Source organism: Dipodomys merriami, unplaced genomic scaffold (genome assembly GCF_024711535.1).
Source record: "Dipodomys merriami isolate MVZ:Mamm:240054 unplaced genomic scaffold, mDipMer1.0.p SCAF_546, whole genome shotgun sequence".
NCBI classification, from domain to species: Eukaryota; Metazoa; Chordata; class Mammalia; order Rodentia; family Heteromyidae; genus Dipodomys; species Dipodomys merriami.
The window spans coordinates 557,916-571,733 of record NW_027206120.1 but is presented as its reverse complement, the minus strand read 5'-3'; the positions used below and the strand labels follow the sequence as shown (position 1 = coordinate 571,733).

At 42.1% G+C, this 13,818-nt stretch overlaps 1 protein-coding gene across 1 annotated transcript; it reads right to left on the bottom strand.

The window, feature by feature from the left end:
* Nucleotides 1-202: 202 nt before the first annotated feature.
* On the bottom strand, nucleotides 203-12,690 carry LOC138811659 (uncharacterized). The gene is given in 5 exon segments (XM_069999364.1): nucleotides 203-1,183; nucleotides 1,186-3,474; nucleotides 3,477-4,747; nucleotides 4,799-5,500; nucleotides 12,549-12,690. Coding segments are annotated over 5 exon segments (5,385 nt in total).
* Between the last annotated feature and the right edge of the window lie 1,128 nt (nucleotides 12,691-13,818).

Below are 13,818 nucleotides of genomic sequence, written 5' to 3'. Positions count from 1 at the left end.
TAAACTCCAGTACCGGTGAGTGTTATGCAAAAGGTTGGTTTTAGGTCAGGCCACCATGTCCAGAGAGGGGCTATGTTGGAAGTGGACCAGATGATACTTTCATGTTCATCTACTACCTGCCATGTCTGGTTTTGGGGAAAGTGTGGGTTTGAATTTATGCCTGCCAGGGGGTGGAACCTTTGTCCCTCAACTACTGTTAGGGTTACAACAGCAAGGAATATTAAACAGTTTTTGAGAGTCTTATCTTGAGAGGATTTTGAGTGCGCTGTAGCTTCCATTTGGGCAGCCCTGTGGGGTCCTTTGCGTCTCAGGGTGGCGCTCGCTTGACGTGGGAGGCGTGGATCCAGGCAGCGATCCCTTCTACCTTTAGCGTAGTGGGTGTAGTCAGCAGCACAATGTATGGGCCCTTCCACCGTGGCTCGAGGGTCTTGGACTGGTGCCTCCTCACGTACACCTCGTCGCCAATCTGGAAGGGTTGTGGGATATTTGAACTCCCCGCTGAGTAGGCAGCAGCCAAAGGTCTCCACACCTGCCTCTGGATAAGTTGTAGAGCCCGCAGCCGCGCCTGTAAACTTTGGGTATTTGCAAAAGAATCAATGGCAGGATCAAGAAAATCTGTTATAGGAGGGGGCCCCCCATATAGGATTTCATAGGGGGTCAATCCATGGCTTGCTGGAGTATTTCGAGCTCTAAACAGGGCCATGGGAAGGAGTTGGACCCAGTCTTTAGTGCCAGTTTCTAGGGCTAATTTAGTTAGGGTCTCTTTAATTGTCCTATTCATTCATTCTACCTGCCCTGAACTTTGGGGGCGATAAGCACAATGTAATTTACAATCTATCCCCAACAGCTTGGCCACCATCTGACTTACCTGGGAGACGAAAGCAGGGCCATTATCTGACCCTATTACCTTAGGGAGTCCAAACCGAGGAAAAATCTCTTCTAGAATTTTTTTAACTACCACTTGTGCAGTTTCTTGTTTAGTGGGGAAATCTTCTGTCCAGCCAGAGAAAGTGTCCACAAAGACTAGGAGGTATTTAGCTCCATACTTGCCAGGCTTAATTTCGGTAAAATTGACCTCCCAGTTAGTACCAGGTCTCTCTCCTCTCATTCTGACTCCAGCGGGCGCTTGGAATCGGCCTGCATTGACCTTGGCACAGGGAATACAAGAGTCTATGACCTGTTTATGTCTGATAGATCTGGAATGTAATGAAACTGCTCCTGCCTTTGTAAAAGAGTCTCTAACTTTTTGTACCCCAAATGGGTCCACCTGTGTAAGTAGGTAACCAGCCTTTTCACGTTTTTTCGGGGTAATATTGTCCGGTTTTCATATTCCCAAGCTCCAGTCGAGTTATTGAAGGTTGCCCTTAACTTTTTGGCCACCTCTACGTCCTGATCTGAATACTGAAAGAGAGGGGGTTTGCTTGGCTGCTGTTCTTGTGAAGTAGCTAATGCAAAGGTTTGGTTGTGTAAGGCCGCTGCCTTGGCAACCTCATCTGCCATCCTGTTTCCTGCTGCTACAGGGTTTCTCCCCACTTGGTGGCCTGGGCAATGGATAATGCTCACCTTTTTGGGTAGGAAAAGGGCTTGTAAGAGGTCTAGGATTTCTTTTCTGTTTTTAATGTCTTTTCCTGTTGAAGTCAGCAGACCTCATCTCCTATAGATCTCTCCATGGATATGCGCGGTTGCAAAGGCATACCGGCTGTCTGTGTAAATATTGATTTTTTCTCCTCGAGCCTTTGTTAATGCCTGCGTCAGGGCAATGAGTTCGGCCCTTTGTGCTGAAGTCCCAGGCTCTAGGGCTGAAGCCCAGATGACTGTGGTCCCATCTACCACTGCAGCCCCTGCCCTTAGCTCACCATTATGCAGGAAGCTGCTCCCATCCGTGTACCAAGTGTGTTCAGCGTCTGGTAGAGGTTGGTCAGTCAAATCCTCACGGGTCCCATGTATCTCCGCCAGGATCTGATGGCAGTTATGCTCAATGGGGAGGTGAGATTCCGAGTAGGGAAGCAGAGTTGCTGGGTTGAGAGAGACTAAGGCCCCAAATCGAATCCGGTCAGGATTTAGCAACATTGTCTGTTAATGGGTGATTCGGGCGTTTGAAAGCCAACGATCAGGGGGCTGGCGAATTACTGTCTCTATGGCATGCGGCGCCATCACTGTCAAAAGCTGTCCTAAGGTTAGCTTGTCCGAGTCCTTTACCAACATGGCCACAGCTGCAATGATGCGGAGGCACGGGGGCCACCCAGCTGCCACATTGTCCAGTTTTTTTGAAAAATAGGCCACCGGTCTCCTCCAGGGCCCTAGTTTCTGGGTCAGGACTCCTTTAGCAATTCCTTGTCGCTCATCCACAAATAAGGTGAATGGCTTATTTATATCCGGAAGGCCCAGGGCTGGAGCTGACAATAAGGCCTTTTTAATCTGATCAAAAGCATATTGTTGTTCCTTTTCCCATCGGAACGGGGTATTTGCCTTAGTAAGCAGAGGGGCTGCCAGTTCAGCAAACCCTAGCATCCACAAGCGACAGAATCCAGCACTCCCTAAGAACTCCCTCAGCGCTTGCACAATTGTGGGCTGAGGGATCTGGGTGATGGCTTGTTTGCGGCTCTCCGTTAGCCACCTTTGCCCCCCTTCCAGCTTGTAGCCTAGATAAGTCACTTGTTGAACACAGATTTGGGCCTTTTTGGCTGAGGCGCTATACCCCAATTCTCCCAATTTCTTTAAAAGGGCCCCGGTACCTTTTAGACAGTCATCTCGAGTCTCAGCTGCTAGGAGCAGATCGTCTACGTACTGTAGAAGAGCAAATTGGGGATGATTGACTCTGAAGTCAGCCAGGTCCTGATGTAGAGCTTCGTCAAACAGGGTTGGGGAGTTCTTGAATCCCTGAGGCAACCTTGTCCAGGTGAGTTGTCCTGAAAAACCTGATTCTGGGTCTCTCCATCCAAAAGCAAAGATCGGTTGACTCTGAGGACTTAGCCTCATGCAAAAGAAGGCATTCTTTAAATCTAACACTGTATACCATGTGTGACTTGGGGGCAACGTACTTAGTAAGTTGTAGGGATTAGGTACCGTAGGATGTATGTCCTCTGTTCTCCGGTTTACTTCCCTCAAGTCCTGTACTGGATGGTAGTCTCCTGTCCCAGGCTTTTTGACGGGCAATAAGGGGGTGTTCCATGGAGATTGGCATGGCTTTAAGATACCCAATTGGAGCAGTTTTCGTATATGTGGCCTAATTCCATTTTTAGCTTCCCTGCTTAATTGATACTGATGTATCATTACCGGGGTAGCCGAAGCTTTAAGTCCAATAACCACAGGAGGCTGATTTGTAGCCAGTCCCATTCCTGCAGTCTCTGCCCAAGCCTGGGGAAAATTTGATAACCATTGGGGGTCGATTGGGGCTGATTGAGGGCTTTCATGTAACCGATGTTCATCCTCCAGGCGTAAGGTTAGGACTTGGAGGGGCTGTCCTTGGGGTCCCCTAACGGAGCCCCCCCTCCTTGGAAGTGAATTTGGGCCCCTACTTTTTAGAGGAGGTCCCTCCCCAACAATGGGTAAGGGCAGTCTGGAACCAAGAGGAAGGTGTGAGTGACTAACCCCGTCCCGAAATGCACTTTTCGCTCTGTTGTCCACCGGTATAATTTTCCTCCAGTGGCTCCCTGTACCCAGGATGTTTTATTACTTAGAGGCCCTTTTGGTTGGGTCAGTACCGAGTGTTGGGCACCGGTGTCAACCAAGAAGGTAACTGGGCTGCCCCCCACTTGTAAAGTTATCCGGGGCTCAGGGCGGGGCTCCTGGCCCTGACTGGCCTAGTCATAACTTTTTAATGACCACACCGGTGCCGGTTTCCGGGCACCTCTGGTCTGTTTTTTGACATTGGGGCAGTCCCTGGCCCAATGCCCGAATTCTTTGCAGTACACGCACTGGTCCTGGCCCAATGGTAGTCTCTTTTTGTCTCCCCTGTTTTTCACTGGCCTACTCTCTCTCTCTTCTGGCTGTCTGACTGCGGTGGCCAGGATCTTGCTTAACTCCCTGGTACGTTTCTTATCTCGCTTGTCCTCCCTATCCTCCTGCAACTTATGCAATCTTTCTTCCTTTTCTTCCTGAGTTTCTCTCTTATTAAAAATTTTCTCCGCCTCCTTAATCAAATCTTGCAAAGTATACTCCTGAAGATCCTCCAGTCGCTGCAGCTTAGTCCGAATGTCCGGGGCCGACTGCCCAATAAATGACATAATGACATCGGATTGTCTATCTGCAGCAGAGGGGTCAAAGGGCGTATACATACGGTACCCTTCCATTAGTCTCTCTAGAAATCCCGCAGGTGTTTCCTCAGAACCCTGCACTATCGCACGTACCTTGGCCAAATTGGTGGGGCGCCTCCCAGCCCCTTTGAGACCCGCCAATAGAACCTGGCGATTAAGACGGAGTTGCTCCCTACCAGCTGCAGTATTGAAGTCCCAATTTGGGCAGGTTAACGGGAACACTTCATCAATCTCATTAGGCAACTGAGTAGGCCTGCCATCCTCTCCTGGAACATTTTTGTGAGCCTCCAGGAACACTCGCTGTCGTTCCTCTGTAGTAAGGAGTGCCTGTAAGAGTTGCTGACAATCGTCCCAAATGGGTTGGTGGGTTAGCAGGATGGATTCAATCAAGCCCGTCAGGGCTTGAGGGTCCTGGGAAAAGGGCAGGTTATGGGTCTTCCAGTTATATAAGTCTGAAGCTGAAAAGGGCCAATACTGGAATTGGCCAGCCACTGTCAGGAGGGGAAAAGCATGGGCCGTCCATACTCCCCCACTCCCTCAACCTAGATCACAGAGGAGGCATAAACTCCTGCTAGGAGGTGGGGAGGGCGCCTGAGGCAGCGGTGGCGACTGGAACCCCATCCCTGGCTCAGTGGAGTCCGGAGAAAGAGCGGGTGGGGAAAGGGGGACCTCTAGTGGGCCCCTTTGTTCTTCTATCAGAGCAGGTTGGGCATAGGGTGGTGGCGGCAGCTGGGGATCCAAGACTGGCGGGGAGTCTAATAGTAGTAAATCCGCCTGGTCATCAGGTAAAACCGAGGGAGATTGGGAAGAGGAACCCTTAGTTTTAAACTGAGACAACTCTTTTATGGGGTATAGGGAAGACGCGGGAGGGGAAAGAGGAACAAGGGGAGTAGAAGAAGGTAAGGGTACAGGTGGAGGGGAGGAGGCAGAGGAGAGAGGAACAAGGGGAGTAAACGAAGGCAGAGGAGCAGGTAGAGGAACTGGTGTCTGAAAGAGGAAAGGCTTAATCCACTTTGGGGGATCCTGAGCAAGGTTTTCCCAAGTAATTATGTAGGGAACCTGGTCAGGATGTCCGTGAGGGCCGGGCTGGAAGACTCGAGACTTCACTTGTAAAATAACATCAAAGCTAAAGGAGCCCTCCTTAGGCCACCCCACATTGAAGGCGGGCCATTCGGAGGAACAAAAAGTTATCCACTTCTTCTTCTTGATTTCCAATGACAAGTTGTGGGCCCGGGCCGAGACTTCTTGGTGTTTTCATATTTGGTGTGATATTAATTTGAGTATTTCTGTGAGTCTGTTTCTAGAGGAAATTTACATTGTCATGGATCAACTGAGAGAAGAAGCATATATGGGCATTTATTTTGTTAAAGTCAATGACAGACTGAGAGAACTCACGGTGCTTGGCACCCTGTAGCTCACATAATCCATAATCCTGTTAACATTGAGTATATAATGTGAATATAACCTTCAGAGTATTGAGATAATGAGAATTGAGGTTTAAAGCCAGATGCTGCAGGGAAGTTTACAAGTGTGCATATCCAAAGTAAACAGCAAAAGCTGAGCTGGAGGCACTGTTCAATTAGATTGCCAGCATAAGATGTAAGAAAGCATAAGACCCCGAGTCCCAACCCACTACCACACAAAAAAAATAGAAATCAAATAAAATTTATGAATATACAAATATGTGTGTATATATTTATAATCACTCATTCTGAATTTCTTTGAAATAGAACATATTCTTCTGACTTTAGACTACAATATGAGCTAGACCTTATACTTTCAACTCCCCTTGTACTCAATTCTTTACACCTAGACTGTAACAATGCTATCAGGCCTCATATCTCCAGTTCTCCAATTACAGGTCTTCAGCTCTCTCATAGACCTGAGCTAATTCCTTATAATAAATGCCTTTCTATATAACTACATTTCTCTCTGTATGTGTGTGCTTAAATAAAGAAATGTTTTTACTCTGAGAAACCATGAAATTTGCTGCTTTTCTATATGATTCTGTTCATATTTTATTAATTTCTATTGTTCATGTAGATGTTTGTTTTATTTTTGTTGGTATCACTTATTGTCCAAGTTTTTTCATATTGTAGTGATTCATGTTTTGGAAATTTTACTCTAGTAAAAACTATTGAATTTGATGAGTGTGTGTGTGTGTGTGTGTGTGTGTGTGTGTGTGTGTGTGTGTGTGTGTGTGTGTGTGTGTGTGTGTGTATGTGTGCTGACAGTTCGGCTTCAACCCAGGGCCTCATGCCTGCAGCTTTTTCTACCCAAGGAAGGTACTATAACATCTGAGCCATACATCCAGTTTGGGCTTATTGCTAACTAATTGGACATAAGCACTCTACGTGTCTGTCTTCCTGGACTGACTTTGAACACTGATCTTCTTGAGCTAGAATTGGAGGTGAGAGCTATTAGCATCCAGAAAAAACAAAACAATTTTGATTTTTAAAAGTAATGTTTGGCTGGGCACTGGTGGCTCACACCTGTAATCCTAGCTAAACCACCGGAAAACCAGAATTGGTACTGTGGCTCAAGTGGAAGAGCACTAGCCTTGAGCTGAAATGCTGTGGGACAGTGCCCAGGCCCAGAGTTCAAGCCTAGGACTGCTCTCCTCCCCCCCCCAAAAAAAAGTAATTTTCATAACACTACTTTTTGTTTTGGGTGATAGCTAGTCTCCTATGAATTCTAAAAAATTGTGGAGTTATTTAGAATACAGTAACTGTACAAAATAATTCATATTTGTATTAAATTAAAAGATTTTTAAGGAGATGCATTCCCCCTAAGAACGTCCTCACGGGACTCTAATTCCCTACTGTGCCAATCTCTCATAACTGTGGCACTATATTTCTTTCCTACCACTGTTTGAGTTGTGATCTATACCCTCCTTTTCTGAATAACACCAATAAAGGTTTGTCTATATAAATGACCTACAAAAAAAAATGGGACTGGGAAGGCGGCTCAGTGGTAGAGCGCTTGCCTTGCATGCCTGAGGCCTGGGTTCGATTCCTCAGCACCACATAAGCAGAAAAAAAATCCAGAAGTGGCGCTGTGGCTCAGTCAGGTTGTAGAGTGCTAGCCTTGAGCTGAAGGGCTGAGGGACAGTACCCAGGCCCAGAGTTCAGGCCCCACGACCAGACCCTCCCCCTCACCAAAAAAAAGAATTCAAAGAAAGGAAGGGAAAGTTTGGTATTTTTCCTATGTAGGAAAACACTGTCTCACTATATTGGTTAACCCTGGTTTCGTGTATATATTTAATACTATGTTTTGGGGGTTTGTTTGGGTTTTTTTGCATAGGTCTCCAATTTTCTCTATTACTTCAAGCTGTAGCTCATTTATAGATGTGAGATTGCCAAGGGGTAATAATTAAGTAGATATTGTGATTACAAATAAAAATCTTTCAAGCATTGTGGATAATTTCAATATTTGTGAGAGGAAATAAAGAAAAACTACAGTGAGATTTAACAAGTGAAAGATAAGCTGATATCAATATATAATTTGGATATGTTTGGAAACAAAATGGTAATATTCTATCCTCTCATCTCCCAGTGGGGAAAGGTTTAAATGAGGGTATATATGGAAAAGAAATGAGAAACTTGCAGATTATTATGTATCTGGACTGCTCTTATGAACACTTAAGATTCTTTTCTGTCAATGAAGTCATATTGTCTTTGATATTAAAACAGTTGCCTTTTAATAAAATTTGATATTAGATTCTTTGTCTGTGGAGAATACTGTGAATGAGGAAAACAATTTCTATATACTCTCTAGATCATTGTTAAGGGATAAATGAGTTTCTGTAAGAGTAGCTGTGTATCACTCTTCACCAAGGGAAAAACAAAAACCTTTATGCCCTGTTATACTTCCTAGTGGCTGTGTGGCTTGTTTTAGGGAAGCTCTTGGTTTATTTTTTATTTTTACTTAGGTATTTATGTATGTATGTATGTATGTATGTATGTATGTATGTATGTATTAATTTATTTATGTATTCATTTATTTTGGGTCCCGTCGTGGGGCCTGAACTCTGGGCCTGGGCACTGTCCCTCAGTTCTTCAGCTCAAGGCTAGCACTCCACAACTTGAGCCACAGCGCCAATTCTGGCTTTTTTCTTTTTGCTTATGGGGTGCTGAGGAATCGAACCCAGGGCCTCCTGCATGCAAGGCAAGCGCTCTACCACTAAGTCACCTTCCCAGCCCCAAGCTCTTGGTTTATAATCAAGTGTAAAAATCTCAAATCCCCAAATTGCCCTTATTGAGTTCCTGAATGCATTCATTTCAAAATGAGAGATTTTACACAAAATCACTTCTGTTTCCAGTTTCTGAAAGAAAAATCTGAGAATTACAGAGTACTGAAATGTACATATCCATTTTACAATCTGCTCTAAGGAATTTCCCCTAAAACTTATCAATTACATTTGAAAATCTAATTTTAGTGTATTTATGATAATTTTCAATTGCTATTACATTGTACATTTACTTTTTAATATTTTTTAAACCCTGGAGGTTGAACACAGGGCTTTACATCACATTACCCCTTGACTATTTCTTAAGCACAAGAAAAAATACTATTATTTTGGGGGAAGTAATCACAAATGCTTCATGTTAAACTTAATTCAATCCCTTTGCTATTTAAATAACTTGTACATTTTAAATATAAATATCCAGTATTAAATATGGAAAATCTGTTGGTTTTTGTTTACTTGGGTCTTCATTTCAAAGTATATTAGAAAAATACTTAAAAAGTTGTTTGAATTATCTTTATAATTATAAAAATGTAGCTTCAGAAATAACTTAAGATGTGAAATTTGTTTCACTTGTTAAGAAAAAGGCATTAAATAATTTGCATACTTCCTTATTTTTAATAGCTTTATAGGTTATTCTTAAAATACAGTTGGGATGTCAATACCTCTGCTGAATAATTCTGACTTAAAAACAGACTTTCTCCAACTTTAATGGCTATGAATTTTTTCTTCAAAAAGTTTTCATTTTTGTTTCATATGACAGTTTGGAAATTACAGGTTTTAAAAAAAATGTCAATTTTTATATTTCGATTAAAAAGTAGTATTATTGCCGGGCGCTGGTGGCTCACGCCTGTAATCCTAGCTACTCAGGAGGCTGAGATCTGAGGATCGCGGTTCAAAGCCAGCCCGGGCAGGAGAGACCGTGAGACTCCTATCTCCAATAAACCACCAGAAAACCGGAAGTGGCGCTGTAGCTCAAGTGGTAGAGCGCTCTCCTTGAGCTGAAGAGCTGAGGGACAGCGCCCAGGCCCAGAGTTCAAGCCCCACGACCGACAAAAAAAAAGTAGTATTATTTCTCTGATGAATATTATTCTCAAAGATAAGAATTTTTCAATGATGGATATTATAATTCAGTATTTGTTTATTGCCAGACCATGCTGTAATTGCAAATGAAAATTTAATCAGCTTACTCATGTCATCAGATAATCTATCTCAAAAATTTGTATTTTGGTCCTTAGATCACATTATATTTACTAAGCTTAGCATGTGTTTTAGTTGACTCTATCAATTTAAACATAATCAAAATGTTTTCATAAGTAAATTATAGTGATAGTCTTAACTATCACTAAACTGTAAATTTAATGGACCTCTTGGAGGTCAGAAGATCTGAGTTTGAGTCATGGCTTGAAAATTTATGCTTTTGTTTGTTCTTTTAATTACAAATAAATTAATCTACTGATGCATTTCAAACTAATTAAAATGATTGCCTTCGAAATTTTTATTAAATATTGTCATGATTGAGCTTGCATATTATTTTGTTAAATTAATTTTACTTTATAAAATGGACATGTACATTGTTAAATTTTATGAGCATCTGAAATTACAGAGATCACTCAAGATTGCCTTTGTGTGCCACTCTGTAGAAATAACTCATATTATTTGTTTCTAGACTTTTCTTCACATTGCCATTGATCTCTTTAATATTGCAGATTATATGTGAAAGCTTTGCTTTCAACTTCTTTAGTCTCCTAGAATTAAGGAGATAACAGAATCAATGGATAACAGAGACTCGAGTATATCTGAACAGTTTTTCCTTTGCATCCATTTTTTTCCCTTATACCCTATACTTATTATAATGGTCCTGAGATCATTTCCTACTTATAAATGTAAATCCAGAACTCTAAGTGATAGATTTCAAAGTTAAGACAAGGTGGATGACACTGCTCTAAGTGACCTAATACTTAGAAACATTCATTGTATTGATGAAAGGATTGTACTTCTGACATTTATTGTGTACTCACAGAAGGTAAATTTCCTACCTAAAACAGCAAACATCCTTCTTCATGTGTCCCACATGAGATTATTTCTAACTTTGTTTTTTTTTTTTTCGTTAGTTTGTTCTTGTTTGTTTGTTCGAGGTGGTGCTGGGCTTTGAACTTAAGACTTCATATTTGAGAATCAGGAGCTCTACCCTTTGAGCCATGCTACCAACAAGAAAGAGAATTTTTGAGAACAACAAATTTATTTATTTGTTTGATCCTATTTTTTTTGCCCGTCCTGAATCTTGAACTCTGGGCTTGAGCACTGTCCCTAAGACTCTTTTTACTCAAGGCTAGTGCTTTACCACTTGAGCCACAGTCTACTTCTAGCTTTTTCGAGTGGTTTATTGGAGGTAGGAGTCCCATGGAGACTTTTCTGCCTGGGCTGACTTGGAACAATGTTCCTCAGATCTGAACCTCCTAAGTAGCTAGGATAACAGTTGTGAGTCACCATAGGTCAGTTAGCATTTTTCTACTAAGGAGGAAAAAACCCACCAATACAAACGAGTGAAACCTTACCTCACTCAGTGTCTGAGATTGTAGATGTTGACTTAAGTATTTGGGGTGGGGCAAAGTTTCCAGTTATTTCTAGGTAAGATTTATGGACCATGGCAGTGACTGTCACATTTTTCCTAACTACATTTTAAGTGCAATACTTTTCTTCCATTTACTAGATGGATTTGTGTTTTTCCAATGGTTTAAGCATAAAATGTATAACACAGCCAAGCATGGTAGCTCTTGAATATAATCTCAGATACTTAAAAGGCAGATATAGTAGTTTAAGCTCATTCCAGGAGAAAAAGTTGGCAAGACTCTATACCAAACATAAAACTAGGTGAGTTGCTGTATACTTGTCATTCTACAAAAGAGGGAATATAAATGCAATTCAGACTGGCTTGATAAGAAAGGTGAGCCCCTCTCCAAAATAATTCAAGATGAAAAATAGGAAGGGCATGGCTCACATATAACACTTGCCTACCAAGAGGGCCAGAGTTAAGTTTAAATGCCAGGTTGAACTAGGCTTTAACATTGAAGAACTGTTGTCTTTCATCAGAAATTTTAATGTCTGCAAATGAAATAGGAAATGGAATAATAGCACAAAGATGGTTCTGAAAAGGATGTTGTGTGAGGATGTCAGGGAATTAAGAAAGAAAAGGTGATATACAATAAGGGTCATGCCACTGACTATACAAGATAAGAAAAAAAGGATGGATATAAACGCCAGTAATTAATAACTTCAGGAACTTTGAATGTTCTGACAGACGCTATTTTCTCAAACCCAAACATGGACTTAGATTTGAAAATCTTTTATCAGCTGCATTCTCAACATGGCTACTTGTCTACTGAGAAACCTAGATATTAAAATCCAAAGCCAATCATGTCATCATACCCCAAATCTGTTGCATCCACACCTCTCATCTCATTTATCAAACCCCTGTGTTATTTTATATAGTGAGAACACTGGAGTTATTTTTTTACCTCTTCTGAAACCCAAGTACGGTCCATCAGAAAATTAGATGAGCTTTAAATTAAACACTACACAAATATGATTGTTTCAACTCATTTCCAATGCTATCCACCTTGATGTAACCACCATCATATTCTGTTTAGACATCTCTCAAAGACCTTGATGTTATATCAACATGCTAGTATCCTTTGGAAAGATGAATCTGATTTTTCTTGTGCTTCTTTCAAAACTCCAGGACAGTTCCAAAAGTCATATAAAGTATCTGAATTCTTGTGGTGGCCATCTCTCTCATTTGAGTAGTCCTGTTCCCTTTCAGTTAGCTCCAAACTCATTAATAACCTATCTTTCATTGATTTAGTCTGTTGTCTATGCAGTAGAATTTCTTGTAGAGAGCAGTAATTCTTTAAATCTTATGGCTCACTTTGAAATCCCATTTAACTCAAATTGAAGGAGAGTTAACTATGGGGAAAGAACCTGAGACCAAACCCCTCTCCTAGTCATGTTCTAGGAGACCCAAGCATTTTATCTCTTCATGTTACCTCCCATGACCACTCTTCCTTGAGAGTAGTTAGTTGCCAGTAAATCATCAGAACTTTTCCGTAAGGATAGAAAAACTTCAAGCAATGGAACTTTATGCACCTTTACTCTGACATCTGTACAACCAACTCCTATTAAAAGCATCCTGCATATGAACTGCATCTCAATGTACATGCAATGATCCCAACAGGGACTGGAAAGGAAGTCAAATTCAGTGCATATCCTAAGAAACTAAGAAAATTGGGAGGAATTATGTTGGGAGAGATGTAGAGAGAATGATGAAAAGAGTGACACTGATCAAGAAGTATTATACTTGCTAGCTGCTGCTGATTCACTCCTGTAATTCTAGATATTCAGGAGGCTGAGATTTGAGAATTGCAGTTAGAAGCCAGCCCAAGCAGCAAAGTCCTGAGATTCTAATCTGCAATTAACCACAAACAGCTAGAAATTGAGCTGTGGCTCAAGTGGTAGGGTGCTCATGGTATTTTATTTTGTTGTTGTTGTTTTTCTTATGGGGCTTGAACTCTGGGCCAAAGCGCTATCCCTCAGCTCTTCAGCTCAAGGCTAGTGCTCTACCACTTGAGCTACAGCGCCACTTCTGGTTTTCTGGTGGTTTATTGGAGATAAGAATTTCACGGCTTTTCCTGCCCTGGCTGGTTTTGAACAGCGATCCTCAGATCTCAGCATCCCGAGTAGCTAGGATTACAGGTATGAGCCACCAGCACCAGGCGTAGAATGCTAGTTCAAGCTTCAAGCCTCAGAACTGGCAAAACAAGTCAAAACCCCCACAAAGGCCTGGGATGTTGGCTCAGTGGTAGAGCGCTTGCCTTGCATGCCTGAGGCCCTGAGTTCAATTCCTCAGCACCACATAAGCAAAAAGAAAAAAGCCGGAAGTGCCACTGTGGCTCAAGTGGTAGAGCGCTAGCCTTGAGCTGAAGAGCTGAGGGACAGTGCCCAGGCCCAGAGTTCAGGCCCCACAACCGGACCCCCCCCCAAAAAAAAGAGAAAAAAAAGAAAAAAAGAAAAAAAAACCCACAAAACAAAGCATTATATTTATACACTTACTTTGTTAAATGTTAACACCTTTGTACAAGTACTTAATGATGATAAAAAATATAAAAATTTAAAAGTCTTTTAAGTAACTTTACTTCATTTCCCTAAGATCAGTCCATTGTCATTCCAATGAACTCTTCCAATACTCTGAACTGGAGAAAATGGAAATTTTCTTAATTATGTTTGCAACTGAGCTGCATAGGTGAGGAAGGCCTACCA